Genomic DNA, 16,987 nt, shown 5'->3' with positions numbered 1-16,987 from the left:
TTATAATATTATATGCCAACAGTATACACTGAGAAACTCCAGCTACGTAAGCTACAGGTCGAGTTTTCATTTCTTCAGTGGGGAGGGACTGTTTTGCAACACAGTCTCACACAGGCTTCTCTTCTCTTCACAGAGCTCTTAATTCAGCAGATCCTCTCGCAGAGCACAGCCAAGTCTGTCTTCCTACACAGGCCTTCAGATCCCAGAACCATGAGCCACAAGCTCAGCCGGGCTGATAGCCCTCTGGTCCCCTGGGTCTGATAGCCTCATGGTCCCCTGGGTCTGATAGCCCCGTGGTCCCCTGGGTCTGACAGTTGCGTATTTCATGCTGCCAAGTAAATAGTCATTTATCAGTAGGTTATTTACAAATATTTGCTTCCAGCATTTGGCTTGTCTTGTTATTCTCTTATCAGTTTCTTTCGAAGAGCAGTTCTTAACCTTGAAGAAGTCCAATTATTAGTTCTTTTCTTTCTATGATCATGCTGTTTAGCACTGTATCAAAGAAATGTTCGCCTAACCTAAAGTCACAAAGATTTCCTCCTGTGTTTCCTTCTCGAAGTTTAGGTTTTACATTTAGGTCTGTGATCCATTTTGAGTCAACTTTGTATAGGGTGCAAGGTGAGGGTAGTCGTGCATTTATTTGCGCGTGGGTGTCCAGTCGGCCTGGCACCGTCTGTCACCTTTACTGTCCTTTCTGCACCACCTTGCCCCTGCGCACCTGTTGGAAACGAGCTGACGTTTAAGAGCATCATGGCCTCTTGACAAATCGACCCCCTTTATCATTCAAAATTATCCTTCTTTACCCCTGCTAATAGTCTTTGCTCAAAATCTACCTCATCTGATAGTAGTAATACAGCCACCCCAGCTTTCTTTTGAGTGGCATTAAATGGTATATAATTTCCATCATTTTACCTCATCTGGGTCTTTATTTTTAAGGTAGGATTTTTTGGCAAAACGCGTAAGATGGGTCTTGTTTTTTATCTGGTCTGGCAATTTTTGCCTCTTACCCAGAATGTTTCAACTATCACATTTTATGTTTAAGGATAAATCCCCCATCTTGTTGCTTTCTGTTTTCTTCTTTATTCCCTTTTACCTCTGTTTCTTCCTTTAAAATGGAATGTTTTTTTTTACGATTTTAATTTATGAAACAGCTTTTAACTTACTAAACTCTTCTCCATGAAGAGTTCTTTAAGTTTCATAATGAACCTGTTCAATAATATATAAAGATGCAACTAATTCGTTTGCAGGATTAACTGATACTCACCAGGGGAGATGGAAAGTTATGTGAATTTAAGCCAAAAATATTAGTGGCTAGGGAACAAAGCTCCAAGTGTGATGTTTAAGAACAGCCAGTACTACGTTTATTCCATTTGGATGGAACTGCGTAGTTTTCGGCATATCTTTTTCGAATAGTATAACTCAAAATCTAAGTATTGAAATAAATCAAACTGAACCCAGACCTTAACATCACCGTGGCACAAATTATTAAAGAAAAAGCTTGACAACTGCCAACATACATGTAATTCGTGCTTTCATTTTAAAATATGTGATTGTTTAAAAAAAATAAAAATAAAATATGTGATTGTTTAATAAGAACAAAAAGTCTTATTCAGTAATAAAATATTAAAAAATACATACTTTATATTTTTTATCTTTTTAAATTTCTATTTTAGTATAAACAATATATTCACACATTGTATGTGCATGTAATTGCTAAAGGAGTATACATTTATTAGGCATGCATCTCTAAAATTCTTTTACTGATAAAGGACTTCACGATTAAACATTGTCGAGACTGCGTGGACCCGAGGACTTTGACGTCACCAAGAATTAAGATAAATATATATTTTTTAATTTTTTAATCTTTATTTATTTTTGAGAGAGAAAGACGCAGAGGCAAAGTATAAGCAGGGAGGGGCAGAGAGAGAGGGGAGACACAGAATCAAAAGCAGGCTCCAGGCTCTGAGCTGTCAGCACAGAGCCCGACACGGGGCTCAAACCCACAAACTATGAGATCATGGCCTGAGCTGAAGTCAGACGCTTAACCGACTGAGCCACCCAGGTGCCCCTAAGATAAATATTTTTAAAAGAAGACTTAGAAAAACAGTCTTAACTCCTGACTCATTTAGTCTCTGTCTCAGTGTGTTTGGGGTGCCGTAACAAAATACCATAGACTTGGTGGTCTAGAAACAACAGACGTTGGAGTTTCTCCCAGTACTGGAGGCTGGGAATCTAAGAAGAAAGGGACCACCAGACAAATACCAAATAATCTCACTATCCAGAGAGAATTGCAGAATTTAATAAGCCTTTTAAAATGGAGATACAATTTAAAAAAATCTGAGGTGTTTTGTATCTTCAAAGGCACATGTGTGGGTGTCTTCGTTGTATATGGAAATGTATGGTGATCATAGTTAATGGATAATAATAGTGTTTTCAGTTATAGTTCTGACTGATTCTTTTGTACCGAATTCTGAACTTTAGTGACATAACTACTTGAAACGCTCATTTAATTTACCCTTAACTTTGCGGGTTTGCCATCCAGATGTATCACAGGATCCGACATTCTGAGTGCATTTACCGGGTGACGATGGAGAAGCTGTCCTACCACAGCATCTGCACCGCGGAAGAGTGGCAAGGCCTCATGCACTTTAACCTCCCGGTGCGCCTCTGCAAGGAGATCGAATTGTGAGTGTTTTGTCCTGTTGCTTCCGGAACAGTTTTAACTTGATTCCGCCTGACACGAACTGGGCGTACAATTAGAGTCATGGACCCCACGTTACATGTGCTCTGTGGGTTCCCATTTTCCCTTCCACCGTGACTTCCCTTCTCGTGATGGAAGGTGGAAAGAAAGGCCACGCCTCTTTTATCTTTAGGAAAAAACATCTGACCGCCATTTTGAAATGGGTTAACTGAGATGTTAGCCTTTTCTCGTTAGTCTTCCGCCTACTTCACACCAGATAGTGCCTGATGTTCAAAGTGGCGTTGAAGATCAGGGATCTAAAAGTTTCTGTTTCCGTGCAATTTTAAATTTAAAAACTAAATTTTAGAATTTAGTAAGAATGAGTTCACCTTTCACATTTTCTTTTCTAATCCTGTGTTAATATATGTGAGTTCCTGGTGGTAGGACCTCTGATGATGTGTATGTTCATTCTAAGTGCAAGCCAGCAACCTCCCTCTCTCTCTCTCTGCCCCTCCTCTGCTCTCACTCTCTCTCTCTCTCAAAAATAAATAAACGTTAAAAATTAATACTTTAAGTGCAAGCCAGCACTCAACTACATACCAGAGATCTTCAGAAGTAACCCAGAGCTGATACTTGCCCTATCATCGGAACTGTTCATTGAACAAGAAGGCCATCAGACTGAGGTGACTCTAATGCTGGAGTAACTGGCGTAAGCAAACCAAAATCTAAACCCAAAGGGCCTCAAGGCTACGTGATGGAAACCCCGAGGACAGCCAGGCACGGACAGCCAACTGGGCCTGAAGCCACAGTCAGCAGCAACTGCCTTTCTTGGCTTTTGCAGCATTTCTGCACTGGGGTCTCTGCTGGCTCCTGTCCCTATAGGCTTCCCACTGCCCTGTTGGAATAGATTTTTGCTCAAATAAGCTCTTACGATTTCTTATTTGCCTCAACTTACCCTCTGATGGTTTGTGTACAATACACATTGTGATAGAATAAGAAATCTGTATATTTGGTCTTTGGAGCCGGGTCCTGGCTCAGAGCTCCTAAATCCCTTGAGTTTCCCGAATGACCGGAGTGAGAGAAGTGTCTTATCTTGTTCAGAATGAACCTTGTTCGACCACACTTGAGTTTCTGCTATTGAAGGACTCTAGGAGGGTGGGGGCCGGTTGTCCAAGGAGCCAACCGCGTGGTTAGGGGGTTGTAATTTTCAGCCCCACCCTCAGACCTCCTGGGAAGGGACAGGGGCTGGGGATTGAGTCAGTCACCAGCGACCAACGATTTAAGCAAATGTGCCCGTGGAACGGAACCCCCAGAAACCCTCAACAAGGGGTTCGGAGGGCTTTCCGGTTGGCACACACGTTAGGTGCCAGGAGGGCGGTGCCCCTGCCGAGGCCTGAGAGCCCACCCCTTCCCCCGTGCTGTGGCCCATGCATCTCTTCGTTTGCCTGTTCCTGACTTGCATCCCTAATAATAAACTGGTAGTAGTAAGTGAGGTGCTCCCCTGACTTCTGTGAGCCGTTCTGCCTTGCAACACCCAAGGTGGGGGTTGTGGGAACCTCAGCTTTATAGCTGATGGTCAGAGGGGTGGACGGCCTCGCGATTGGCACCTGCAGTCGGGGGCAGTGTTGCGGGACGGAGCCCGTGACCCACACAGGCTACGCTAGCTGCGGTGGGGTCGGAAGTACATCACGTTAGAGGGCATCATCGGTTGGTGTCTGCAGAGGGTTGGAGAATTGCTGGGTGTGGAAAACTCACACGTGTGGTGTCGGAAGTTTAACTGGAGGAAGATGGTTTCTTTTCAATAGTTTACCGCCGTGTCTGTGCGGGTTAAATCTTAGTAGTTAAATTAGCAAACGGAAAATAGGTAATAACTTCGGATGTTTGTATTTATGAAGTTTCTCTCTGGATTTAGATGGGAGATAGAATGATTTTCCACTCTAAAAAAAATTGTTTTTCCCCCTTGTCTGTAAGTGGTGTAAAACACATGTAGGATTCACAGTAAAGTTATTTTGTACGCTGTCATTGCTCTGATAACGACCGCAACATCATTTTTTAGAGATTGTTTCATAGAAGATTAAGCAATGGCTTAAATATTGGGCTAAGTTCCTGAGGGAATGTGTGGAATTTCCTCCTGGAAACATTTAATACAACAAAGATGTGACTAAGAACGCAGGAAGAGAGATGGCTAGACTCTCAGTGGTTTTTTAGTTTCTTAAAAGACACAAAATTAAATTACTTTATTTGTGTTTATGTTTACCCTAATTATATTTACTAATCAGCCTTGTGTTCTTTCGTTTCAGATTCCACTTTGACATTGGTCCTTTTGAAAACATGTGGCCTGGGATTTTTGTCTACATGGTCCATCGGTCCTGTGGGACATCCTGGTATGAATGACCCAGAAACTTCCTTCTTAACCTCTTGAGTGATATGACCTCTTCCTCCCCCTGCCTACATGCCTGGCCACTTCCTTGGTCGATAACTATTTGAAAAGATGCCTTATATAAATAACTTTTTTTAATATTTAAATTAAAAAAGGCTGAGATTACTGGACAAGTTGATTTTCGGATTTGGATTTCCCTTAGGGCTACCCCTGAGCTCTTTGCCAGGGTGGCTGTCCCTTGGCTAACGACCGTGTCTCTACTAGGTGATGATAAAGATACAGGTGAAAATTACCTTAGGCCGTGTAATGGGAAGAGGTAGGGGTTATTTCTCCACATCACTACATACTATTTTCAAGTGTGTCTTTGGAAAATGTGCATTAAATTTAGCGTCAGCTTTCAACCTACATGCTGTATCTGTTCGAACAGATGTGAAGGACACAGGTCTCCTAATTCAGTGCCAAGTGCTTTATTAGTGATTTCACTGTGGTTCCCTTTCCCTGTGGGTCTTTCCCCCTCTTGTGGCCTGTCCCAGAGACCTTTCATGACTTTCCATTTAACTTTTTACAACTTAAACACATACTTAAAATGCAAGTAATTAAAAAAAATGCAAGGAATAATTTTCTTTTTCTCTTTTTCACTCATTTAATCATAAAGTGGCTTATAGAGGCCCTTAGTTTCTCTGAAGCTAAATTGTCACTCCTTTGCCATTGAATTCTCTGCCTTCTCCTACTTTTATTGGTGACTTTTATAAGTTGCTCTTTTGAAAGAATGCACACGGGGTAATTAACAACACTTATTTCTTAGATATCAGTTGAGAGTTTGACCCGTTGGAACTCTTAAAAATGACCTACCTTATTCTTCAAGGACATTGGAAAATCTTCAGTGGAGGGGCACCTGGGTGGCTCAGTCGGTTGAGCATCCTACTTTGGCTCAGGTCATGATCTCGTGCTCTGTGAGTTCGAGCCCCCTGTCGGGCTCTGTGCCGACAGCTCGGAGCCTGGAGCCTGCTTCAGATTCTGTGTCTCCCTCTCTCTCTGCCCCTCCCCTGCTCATGCTCGCTCTCTCTCTCTCTCTCTCTCTCTCTCTCTGTCAAAAATAAATAAAAATTTTTTTAAAAATTTCAAAAAAATCTTCAGTGGAGAAGAGTAAAGGTTATATATTTTTAGAAGTTCTATGGACTGTCATCTTCCTGGTATTTCAAAGAGCCTTGTTCTATATTGATGTGCTTTTATTTTAAGCTGCCTTAAATTCCTTGAGAGAGTTGGTAGGGACTTAAATAAGTAGAAATACATGAAATATGAAAATAAAATATAATAACAATGTTGCATGATAAAAACGTATCATTGGGCACCCGGGTGGCGCAGTCGGTTAAGCATCCAACTTTGGCTCGGGTCATGATCTCACGGTTTGTGAGTTCGAGCCCCTTGTCGGGCTCTCTGCCGTCAACGCAGAGCCTGCTTTGGATCCTTGGTCCCCCCCTTTCTCTCCCCACCTCCCCCCCAACTCTGGCACGTGCGTTCTCTGTCTCTCAAAAATAAACAGACATTAAAAAAACGTTTAAAACGCGTCATATCATTCTATGTACGGTGTCAGGGTTTTGGCGTGGCCGTTTGCCACTTAATAATTTGAGTGCACCACAATACTTCGAGAGGATAATCACTCATCTAGGAAATTCCTATGCTATATTTGAAGTTTGGGGGTCTGAATATGCTTTTTTGGAAAATATTAGCTCACAATGCCCTTAAGCAGGGTGATGATACGTTGATGTCTGTCCAGCACGGTGCGGGGACGTGAGGGTGAAGTGAGTTAGCGACACGCTCCTACACGCCCCTTCTGGTACTGGCCCCCTGGTGGGCCAGCGAGTGTATCAGATCAGAAGCTCTGAAAGAGTCCTCCTCTCTTAACCAGCCAGAGAAACAGAAGGGAAGTGATGAGAGAGGCTTTGGCGCTCCTGGACCCAGTCACTGTGCACATTTTCATAGTTGCAAGTGTATACGGGTACAGATGGATGTGTTTCTTTTTTTCAACGTTTATTATTTCATTTTGAGACGGAGAAGGTACGGGTGCACCTGAGCAGAGGAGGGGCAAAGAGAGGGAGAGGGAGAGGGAGGGGGGGGAGAGAGAGAGAGAGAGAGAGAGAGAGAGAGAGAGAGAGAGAGAGAGAATCCCAAGCAGGCCCCGCGCTGTCGGCACAGAGCCTGACACAGGGCTCGATCCCACGAACGGTGAGCTTGAGACCTGAGCTGAACCCAAGAGTGGGACGCTTAACCGACTGAGCCTCCCAGGCGCCCCCAGACATACGTGTTTAAACCAGAGCTGTAGCGAGAATGTGTCGGCTCCTTACCGGTTTCTGTCGTAACGGTCTCTCCTCTTCTCCGCACAGCTTCGAGCTCGAAAAGTTGTGTCGTTTCATCATGTCCGTGAAGAAGAACTACCGGCGGGTTCCTTACCACAACTGGAAACATGCGGTCACCGTGGCGCACTGCATGTATGCCATACTCCAGAACAACCACGGGCTTTTCACCGACCTGGAGGTGGGCGTCCACGCGCTTTTTTTTTTTCCCCTTCATTTCAAATAACACGAGTGGATTCAGACGCTGTATGTCTGGAGCACCTTCCGGATGTGGCTCCGTGACCTGTTCCCCCAGGACGGTTCGGTAATTTCGTAGGAGCACGCTTCTAAAGTGGCTGTGCCCGTGTGTTTTTCATATTATTTTCTATCACAAAGGTAGATACAGAAATTCCAGCTTCGCCAAAACATTTCCCACCCCCCCACCCCCCCACCCCCGAGGAAACACTAGTTTTGTAGTTTTTTTTCCCTGTTAAAGCTTCGGTCTTCTGGAAGTCTTTGTTACACAAACCAAGTAGATTTTTCTCACTGCCCTTGTGTCCTGGGTAGTGTAGGCAAATCCTACTGATTTGAGAAGCCAGAACATGAAGAACAGTGAGGACATAAATGATCTCCTGCCTCGTGAGGAGCTGGGCTCTGTGATGCTTCACGGACCCACCTGACTTTACATACCCAGAGCCGGGGACAGACTAAGAGATATGGGGCTGCCTGGTCCTTTCCTGCACCGCTGGCCGGCCCCTGCGTCGTCCGCCCCACCCGGCCCTCCGTGATGGGAGCACCTCGGGCCCAGCCGGGCTGGCCGCCAAGCATGTCCTTTCCCCACGTGGTCCTGGAGGTGCCCGCAAAAAAGCCCGACTCAAATCCCCCTCCCCTCCTCCCTAGCCCTCCTCCTCCCCTGCTTCAGAGAACATGTTGGCCATGCCGACAGGAGGCTGTCAGCTCGGTGACGAAGACACAGCGCTTCTCTCACGGGCACGTTCACGCTAGAGCCCGGCACTCCTGAGGGCCATCCTGTGCGCGTCCCGTCCTGTCACCCCAGAGTCACAGTCTGGGCAGGAGACTCGGAAAGTGCATTTTAGAAAAAGTGTTGACATTTTTGCTTTTTTATTGCTAATCTCTTGGTAGATCTTGGTTAGCCTAACAACTTATTTATTATCAAGAAAATGAAATTTATTCTTTTTTCGTATAAATTATGCTGATTTTCCACTCCATGAAAGCCCATATTTTTGAGACATGCAGGATTTTTTCCAATCAGTTCCTTCTAAGAAAGCAATTTCAGGAATGCCTGGGTGGCTCAGTGGGTTAAGCATCCAACTCTTGATTTCCGCTCAGGAAACGACCTCATGGTTGTGGGATCGAGCCCCTCGTTAGGCTCTGCGCTGACAGCATGGCACCTGCTTGGGATTCTCTCTCCTCTCTCTCTGCACCTCTTCCCGCTCATGCGTTCTCTGTCTCTCTAAATAAACAAACACACAAACATTAAAAAAAAGAGAAAGCAATTTCATTGTCTTCTTCGCCAGAGGATAGTCTGTGATTTTGACAACTGTAGAAACCATTTTCAGGTTACGTTGAAATGTACATTAAAAAAAATGGCAAAGTTCAAGATAAGTGCGAAAATGTAGTGGCCACAAATTAACTCTCGTTTAAGCTCCTAGTTTGTTTTTAGAATTACATCATTATGTTTTCACAAAACCTCAGGTCCTTTTGCCTGAAAATAATCCCAAAATAATATGCGTAAACATTTTAAATATGTTTTTTAAAAAAGGGTATTTAATCTCTAATAGAGCTGTTAAAAATGATCACTTGATCTTGTTAAAGTAGCATATTAACAAAGGTAACTCCTCACCTCGTGAATTATTTTCACATGCTTAATTCTGGCATACATTCAATAAAACTATTGAATATTATGTCAACAAAAATAAAATACATGAAAAAAATTGAGAAGAGGTACATAGTAGTTTTTCTCTATTTGTCTATCGTGCAAGATTTTAAAACCTTGGAATCTCTTGCCAGATTCATCCTGGGTAACACAGCAGCACAAAATATGGGAAAGACCCCAACCCCAAGTGCTGCTCAGAACATAAGTAATTCAGTTATCCTATGGCCAGCGAGCCTGTGGCAGTGGAGGGGCGTCTGGGAGGCCCCCCCTGCTCGTTAGGTTGTAGGAGAAACTGTTGTGCCCAGGGAGGCTACGAAAGGGACAGGGCGGACACGGACAGCTAACCTCGTGGGGTTTCTGCAGACCCCCTCCTCCCTGCCAGCATCTGCCTTCTGTGGGCTGTGACCACCCACTCACCGGAACACCCGCCAGGCTCCTGTCCAGAGCTGGCCTTGCCACTTGACCTTGTCCCTGCCCTGGTGGTTCTTCCCTCCCTCTCCTCCATCCGTGCGTTCTCTGCTGAACTGTCTGGTCCGCGTGTGGGAGCACCGCGTTGTCACCTCCATCGTAACACACCTTCCGCCTGCCTTTCCGCTCGGCTCCCCCCTGAGTTCTTAGCTCCCCGTTTCCCCAAACCCATAGAACAGCTGCCGCAGCGGCTGGCTCCAGTGCTCTCCCCGATCTTCTCCGGCCCACCCCCCGAACACGCTCCGGCCCAGGTCACCAGCTCCCTGCACCGTGCCAACGGAGGGTCAGCGCCCAGCGTTTCGCCCCTCTCGGTCGCTGTCTCCCCTTGGCCGCACGACTCCCACTGCTCTGCCAGAAACCCTGTCTTCCTTCCCTGGTTCCCACAGAAGATGGTCCGCCTCCCTTCTCTGCCAGGATTCTCTGTCCCCTCCCTGCAGCCCTGCTTCCCTCCTGACCCTCTGACTGTCGGGACAGGCCCACCTGCTCCCCGCACCCACCCCTGCGCTCTTCTCCCAGGACCCCCTGCTTCTCCCTCGCTCCCGCAAAGGTCTGCTCGCGTGGACTTTCTGTGGCCTGCCTTGCTGTGTTAACCCTTCACCCCCTTGCACCCGCTCTGTGGTCTCTCTCTCACCGTACAGCTGGCCATGTTTTCACCTGCCGTAGGATTTACTTCTTTTCTTCCTTGTTTGTTTGCAAGAACAGTAATATTGTTGGAGTTTAACCCGGAACGGGTTTTGAATGAAATGCTGAAACGGTCCCCTCGTACCGAGTTCCTTGCCCTGTAATTCTTGGGAACGTTCGCTTTCATTTGATAACCACCATGAACTTTTCCCCGGAGTTGGGCAGGAACACTCAAGAATGATTCAATTGTCTGTTTTAAAAGCAGAAAAACAACGAAAGAGGTTAAGAAAGAAGACAGATCATGTGGAACTTCAGAGATTCCTAAGGATGTTGGCTGTTTCAATGGCAGGACTCTGTCCCCACGATAGGAATGATAAGCTGTAAATCTTCTCCTATCCACTTCTTTGTTCTGAACATCTGTGCACTGGATTTTTTTTTTTTTTTTAAGCGCAAAGGGCTGCTAATTGCGTGTCTGTGTCACGACCTGGACCACAGGGGCTTCAGTAACAGCTACCTGCAGAAATTTGATCACCCCCTGGCCGCCCTCTACTCTACGTCCACCATGGAACAGCACCACTTCTCCCAGACGGTGTCCATCCTGCAGGTGAGACCTCACACCGCCTGCCCGCCCGCGGCCTCCACGGTCCCCTCCCGGGAGGTTCTAGTGGTTCCGAGTAAACGCGGGGTTTCGGTTGGGCCTCCTTCAACAGCTGCAGCTGTACGTCCCCGCAGAACCTCGTGTGTATATCCTCAGTAGGTAATTGTGGGGCGCTCTGACCATGAACCCTCGGTGAAGGTTTTGAATACGTATCTGTTTTGCGGCCACGTTCAAGTTTGAAGTAGGTGCTCCTCTAAGGCAAAGTGTGTTTCGCGTGTTGTATTTCTTTATACGGATCGTCATGTTCTCAAACCCCGACATACTGGATGTACACCTGGAGGGTTGGGCAGGTCCAGGTTTAAGTGCACGGAAGTCCTTTTAGTTGTTCTTTTGTGTGCATTCTTCTCAACTTGCCGCCTTTAAGGTGTTCTTGCTACTTGACCTAGACTCGGACAGGCGTCACCGAATCCATACCCTGACGTGACCTAAAACCTCCCGTGGGGGTTGTGACAGGGAAAGGCGTATCAGGGTCATAAACAGATGGCCCTATCTCTGTTCAGGAAAGGCTTCCTTCCTTTTCTGGAAATTACCGTACTCTCTGCTGATTTGACATTTTATGCTTAGGATACTTCTCTGAGTAGTTCTCCTCAGACCCATCTAACTGCCCCCTTGAATTCCATTTTGATAGCAAACATATTCATTGAGCTCCTCCCAGCCGCCAACACCCATTTTAGGCCCAGGGGTTGTAGTAACAACAAAGACAAGTTGTCCCCTCTCCCCCCCCCCCCACGAGCTCGCGGTGTGGACTGAGGGAGGTCTGCATCCAGAGCTCTGCCCTCACACTGCCATTCTCCCTGCTCCCCCCGCCTTCTCTCTTGGGTCTTCTTGGTCACCGATAGGCTGTGGCTGTCACACCAGCGTCTCAGACCAGGGCGCAGGGAGACTTCTCTCTCCAGACACCTCAACTCAGCGTCCGATGTGACCAAAATGGGGGCGGCCTCCACCACCCAGCCACCACAGGGGGATGACCTTGGAGTCATTGTTCCCCTCGCCCCCAACGTCCCGTCACCAAGGCCGGCCAGTTTTATGTTTTGTCAAGACCGCTCCAGACTTGACCGATTTAAGGTGATATCCGAGAGGAGCAGTAAAAATTCCAGGTTCCAGTCACTAAACTATGAGACAGTAATGTATTGTTAGATCGCATGGACGTCCGTGATACCTCTGTGTATCTGTATAAAAGATGATGGAAGGTTTTGCCTGCCGCTGTCCTGATCTCCACAGATCTTTATCACCGTGGCTACCCAATGACTGTGGATCTGGAACTATCCTTCCCCTGTCAACATGGCCCGACAGAAGATAAATAATTTGGTATATAATGGTACAGAGGCCAGCTTAAATCTGTCCTTTTCTGTGGATGCGTTCTGAATGGATAGACGTGATCTTTGGCTACCAAACTGAGCTGTGGGCGTAGGTGTGTATTTGCCGAGTGTCCTTACTCCCCCCTCTGCTCTGACTGCAGAAGTCATCCTGGAGATTTGGTCCTTTCGTCACCACCGTCGTCAGAGTAATCATTCAGTCGCTCATCAGGCATTCAGTATAAATACTCTGATAGTTATTACTTAATACTTAGTATACATAAGCAAATAAATCAGAGACTTCAGAATTGTGCACATATTAGCACATTGATTTTTATTACCATTTATTTCCATTTTACAGATGAGAGTAATCTAGATCGAAGAGGTTAAGTAACTTGTCCGTTATCATACAGCTAGTACGTAATGGACCAGGATTAAAAACTAGAATTGTTTGACCCCCAAACCCTGAGTTCTTAATTACAGTCCTAGCACGTGGTTTGATACAGTAGGTGACCAGATGCCAGAATGCGCGTCAAGCTGTGGCAGTCGCGAATGCTCAACGCCACGGGCTTTGTTCATCTCACGTCCCCCAAATGATTCAGCCTGTGGCTTCCTGTGGTGAGACTCGCACCCACCCGGGCCGCGTGGCTGGGGGGTGAGCTCGCTTGGTGGGCATGGGGTATTGAAAGCTGAGCTCCCAGGCCTTCCCTGAGGAATCTCTTTGATAGAGCTAAGCAGCACAGGGCTTTGGGGAGAACGATTTATGATTAATAATAATCTGTAAAAGCCTGCCGAGGACAGATGGGTGAGTATGCCCACCTGCTCCCGTGCTACCCTACCTGCTACCCGTGTTGTAGCCAGTGATTATCCTAAAACAGGCCTCCTCCTGTCGTGACCCTACTAGCTACCTTCCCATGATTATTTTGGTTCTGACATGAGGCCTCTGTTGGAACTCTGGCCCCCTGTCACCGTTTCTCTGTGGAGACGATGCGCTTGAGCAGCACGGAAATTGTGTGGTTCCCACCGAACACGTGTGGTCGCACGCTGCTCCCTGCACACGTGCGACTCCTGGTCCCTCAGAATCCCTGTCCCCGCCCACGCTCTCCCGGAACCCTTGACTGCACCTGTCTCCCGACGTGCTTCTCTGCCTCTCTCCCACTACACTGTGAACTCCTCCAAGGGTGCACTTCCCTCGTTTAGGGCCACGGCTAGAGTAGGTGCTAAGTATGCCGCAAGTACCCTCACACCCGGGGAGACACTGCGGGCTGAGTACCTGCCAGATGAGCGCCCACGTACGTTCTTTTCGTGGTGGGAACGACACGGCCGGTAAGGGACAGCGCCCAGGGGTCGCACCCGAGTCATTTCTGCGTGTAAAATGCTGGTGGTCTTATGCCTGGTTGATGCAAAATGGGACGAACTGGCTTGAATTAGCATAAAATAAACCTCTGACACTGTAACCTGGGAGATTATGGGAAACTTACCAGTTGATACGTAAAAGCATTAATGGGGTTTCATCAAGCTCACTGATGGGAAATTAGAGCTCTTAAAAGAGTTCAAGCTGTTTATCTGCTGCGTGTGGTCACTGTGTCTCCTTATTTTCTGTGCTTTGGAAGAAAAGAACGTGCTGAAGAACATAGACTGGATCCTCTTGAAGGGAAGGGGCCACTTACTGTTTGTGTGTTCATTTATTGCCTTTGCTCTGGCAAAATATTGAAGGAGGAACTAAAAGGATCCTCGTTACTACTTTTCATTGTAAAGATCCTCTCCTGAGCTTTAACACCGGATTCCCTTTAATATCAAAAAGTAGTCAAAGACATGATAAACTGAAGTCGCCAACAAATATACAGATCCTTTAAAATGGGTCTCCCTCTGCCACAGATCATGGATACTTACACCTTTGAGAATCCGATGAAATACTGTGCTTACGAAGGACATGTTCAGCATATGATATGATATATATAATATCGTATATAATATACAGTATATCATGCTGGACGTGATATATATATATATATGGATATATAGTTATTTTATATATATATATATTTGCAGTGAGTTCACAACTTTGTGGTCCCTGAGAGGATTTCTGGAACCCAGGCTAAGAGGTCCCTGTTTTATCAACTGTGTGGTAGAATATGTTTAGACATCATCATGTAATGGTCCGTTGCTGATAGAATGAAGCATTACATGCGTGTCGCATGTGATTCCCCCTCAGACAGCCTGACAGTGGTGCACGTGTTCCGAGGACCCACACCGGTCTGATACGTGGTAATGGCTGGGGAGCGCGGGTGACAAAGTATTGAAACAGCCCAGCTGCCTCGCTGGAATTCGGGGCAGATGAGAGCAAAGCAGGCTTCCTAGCAGCAGGCAGAGCGGGGCTCTTTAGCCTCCCGCCCTGAGATTTCGGTGAGTGGACGTGGGACGGGGCTTAACGGCTCACGGAGTTCGTCCGCCTTCCCAGAGCCCGAGTCCCCTCCCCGTGGTGGCCGACGGGGGCTGGTGGCTCTTCCTTGTGCCGAGGCCCTGTCTGCCGTCACGTGCATCCTTTGGCTCCGTTGAGCGTCCACGAAGGCGGCTGCCGGTGAGATCGTGCGGCTCAAATCGCCGACGCGGCCGGTTGATGTGAAACTCTGCCGTTGCTCTGCGGTCACAGAAGAGGCTTGTGCTGTTTCAGCAGATACTTCAGCTCAGCCAGACGTCAAAGAGTCGCGCAGTTTTATGACTTGAGAGTGAAATCACACGTATGAAAACGCCTTCTCAATTTAAAACGTTCCGCAGACGTCAGGCCTTCCTATCGTTATTGTCTGGAAGATACCCAAGTCTGGGGCGCCTGGGTGCCTCAGTCAGCAGAGCGTCCGACTCTTGACTTCGGCTCAGGTCACGATCCCAGGGTCGTGGATTCGAGCCCCCAAGTCAGCACAGAGCCTGCTTGAGATTCTCTCTCTTTCTCTCTCTCTCTTTGTCTCTCTCCCTCTGTCCCTTCCCCCATTGTCTCTCTTCAGAGAAGAAAATAGCTAACTAGAACTAACTCCATTTGCTGCATTTATCATAGGATAATGTAAATATTTATAGAAGCTTAAGAGTAGGTAAGAAAGATTCTGGTGATAGAAAACAAGTGGTGCAGGGGCACCTGGGCAGCTCAGTCGGCTGCTCTGACTCCTGATTTCGGTTCAGGTCACGATCTCGTGGTTCGTGAGTTGGAGCCCCATGTCAGGCTCTGTGCCAACAGCATGGAGCCTGCTTGGGATTCTCTCGCTCCCTTTCTCTCTCTGCCCCTCCCCTGCTCATGCTCTCTCTCTCTCTTTCTCTCTCCCTATCAAAATAAATCAATAAACTTAAAAAAAAAAGAACAAGAAAACGAGGGATGCATGTACAGCCTTGTTTCAGCATAGTGGGAAGGTGACAATGTTTTAGTGAGATGTCTGACTTTGTAAAAAAGTACACTTTCATAGTTTCAAGTTTTTAACGTATTGTATCAGCCAATAAAGATAGCTTAAAACAAGTGAAAGCAATTAACCATCGATTACAGTAAGATTGTGTTGGCTAATCATGAATAATTGAACAGTAATTGATGAGCCCACAGTTGAATGCGTCTTTATTATTTCAGTCTTTCTTGTTTGAACAAATTGGCCCATTTTTATCTCAATTACCAATAAAGGCTTATAATTCTCAGAGGAAGAAGTTATTATAAAAAGTTTTTAAGAGATTTCATAAGCAAAAGAATAGCTTCTGAGGAAATAGGGTCCAAATGACCCACGTTTTGGCCTCGTCTAGGCTGACGGTCTACCGTCCCACCTCCCATGAGAACAGAAGAGAGGTTGGGCCCCAGTGTCTGCACCTCAGTGACGTGTGCTTTACGTGAAAGTGTTGTTGCCTGTAGAGAGAAACTTTAATATGCCTCACTTAACTATTTTGAGGTTGTGGGACATTTTGTTTTAGGATATGGAAAAAGTGTTTACTGTTCATGAGACTTGAAGTGGACGAAGATACACGTGACTTTTTAAGCCCATTAATTTCCAGTATAATATAAAAAATGACCAAAGGCTTGCATTAGTTTAAGAAGAAATGTCTCTTACTTAAATGCATTTTCTAGTCCTTGAATTACTTACTAGAACTATCCAACACCAAGGTATGTATTCGAATCCCTGGGATTTTGTGGTAGCGAATGATGTTACGGTCGTTAAAGGATGCATTTACGCGGTAGCTTGGGTTTTGTAGCCTAAAGAGAAATCGCAACGTTGATTTCCTTCATCATTACAAACTGTTCTTTTGTTTCCCCCAAACGTGTCATTTGTGTGCCAGATGCCACTGGCCAAACTGTGTTGTTTCACGTGACGGGACGGGGACGTGTCGTGAGATGAGAGCTTGTGCTTCCTATTGGTGGTGTTTCTTTGTGTTTTTTTCCATAGCTGGAAGGGCACAATATCTTCTCCACCCTCAGCTCCAGTGAATACGAACAGGTGCTTGAGATCATCCGTAAAGCCATCATTGCCACAGACCTTGCTTTGTACTTTGGAAACAGGAAGCAGCTGGAGGAGATGTACCAGACCGGATCGCTAAACCTCAATAATCAATCACATAGGTAAAAATAATTTTTCAAAGTTTAGAAGCCTAGGAAGTATTACCTGGAATGAGCCTATCCTTAAAAACAGAAA

The 16,987-nt window shown here is 46.2% G+C and overlaps 1 protein-coding gene across 6 annotated transcripts in view; it reads left to right on the top strand.

The window, feature by feature from the left end:
• Positions 1 to 16,987, top strand: part of PDE10A (phosphodiesterase 10A) — a 619,063-nt gene that overhangs the window by 567,244 nt on the left and 34,832 nt on the right. For all 6 annotated transcript variants that reach the window (XM_023254564.2, XM_045058341.1, XM_045058340.1 and 3 more), the window contains 5 exons: positions 2,543 to 2,685; positions 4,981 to 5,064; positions 7,445 to 7,595; positions 10,828 to 10,983; positions 16,742 to 16,914. In XM_023254564.2, coding sequence (XP_023110332.1) covers positions 2,543 to 2,685; positions 4,981 to 5,064; positions 7,445 to 7,595; positions 10,828 to 10,983; positions 16,742 to 16,914 — 707 coding nt within the window. The remainder of the gene's footprint in view (positions 1 to 2,542; positions 2,686 to 4,980; positions 5,065 to 7,444; positions 7,596 to 10,827; positions 10,984 to 16,741; positions 16,915 to 16,987) is intronic.

Source organism: Felis catus, chromosome B2 (genome assembly GCF_018350175.1).
Source record: "Felis catus isolate Fca126 chromosome B2, F.catus_Fca126_mat1.0, whole genome shotgun sequence".
NCBI classification, from domain to species: Eukaryota; Metazoa; Chordata; class Mammalia; order Carnivora; family Felidae; genus Felis; species Felis catus.
The sequence above is the reverse complement of the archived record's forward strand: the minus strand, read 5'-3'. Positions and strand labels throughout refer to the sequence as shown.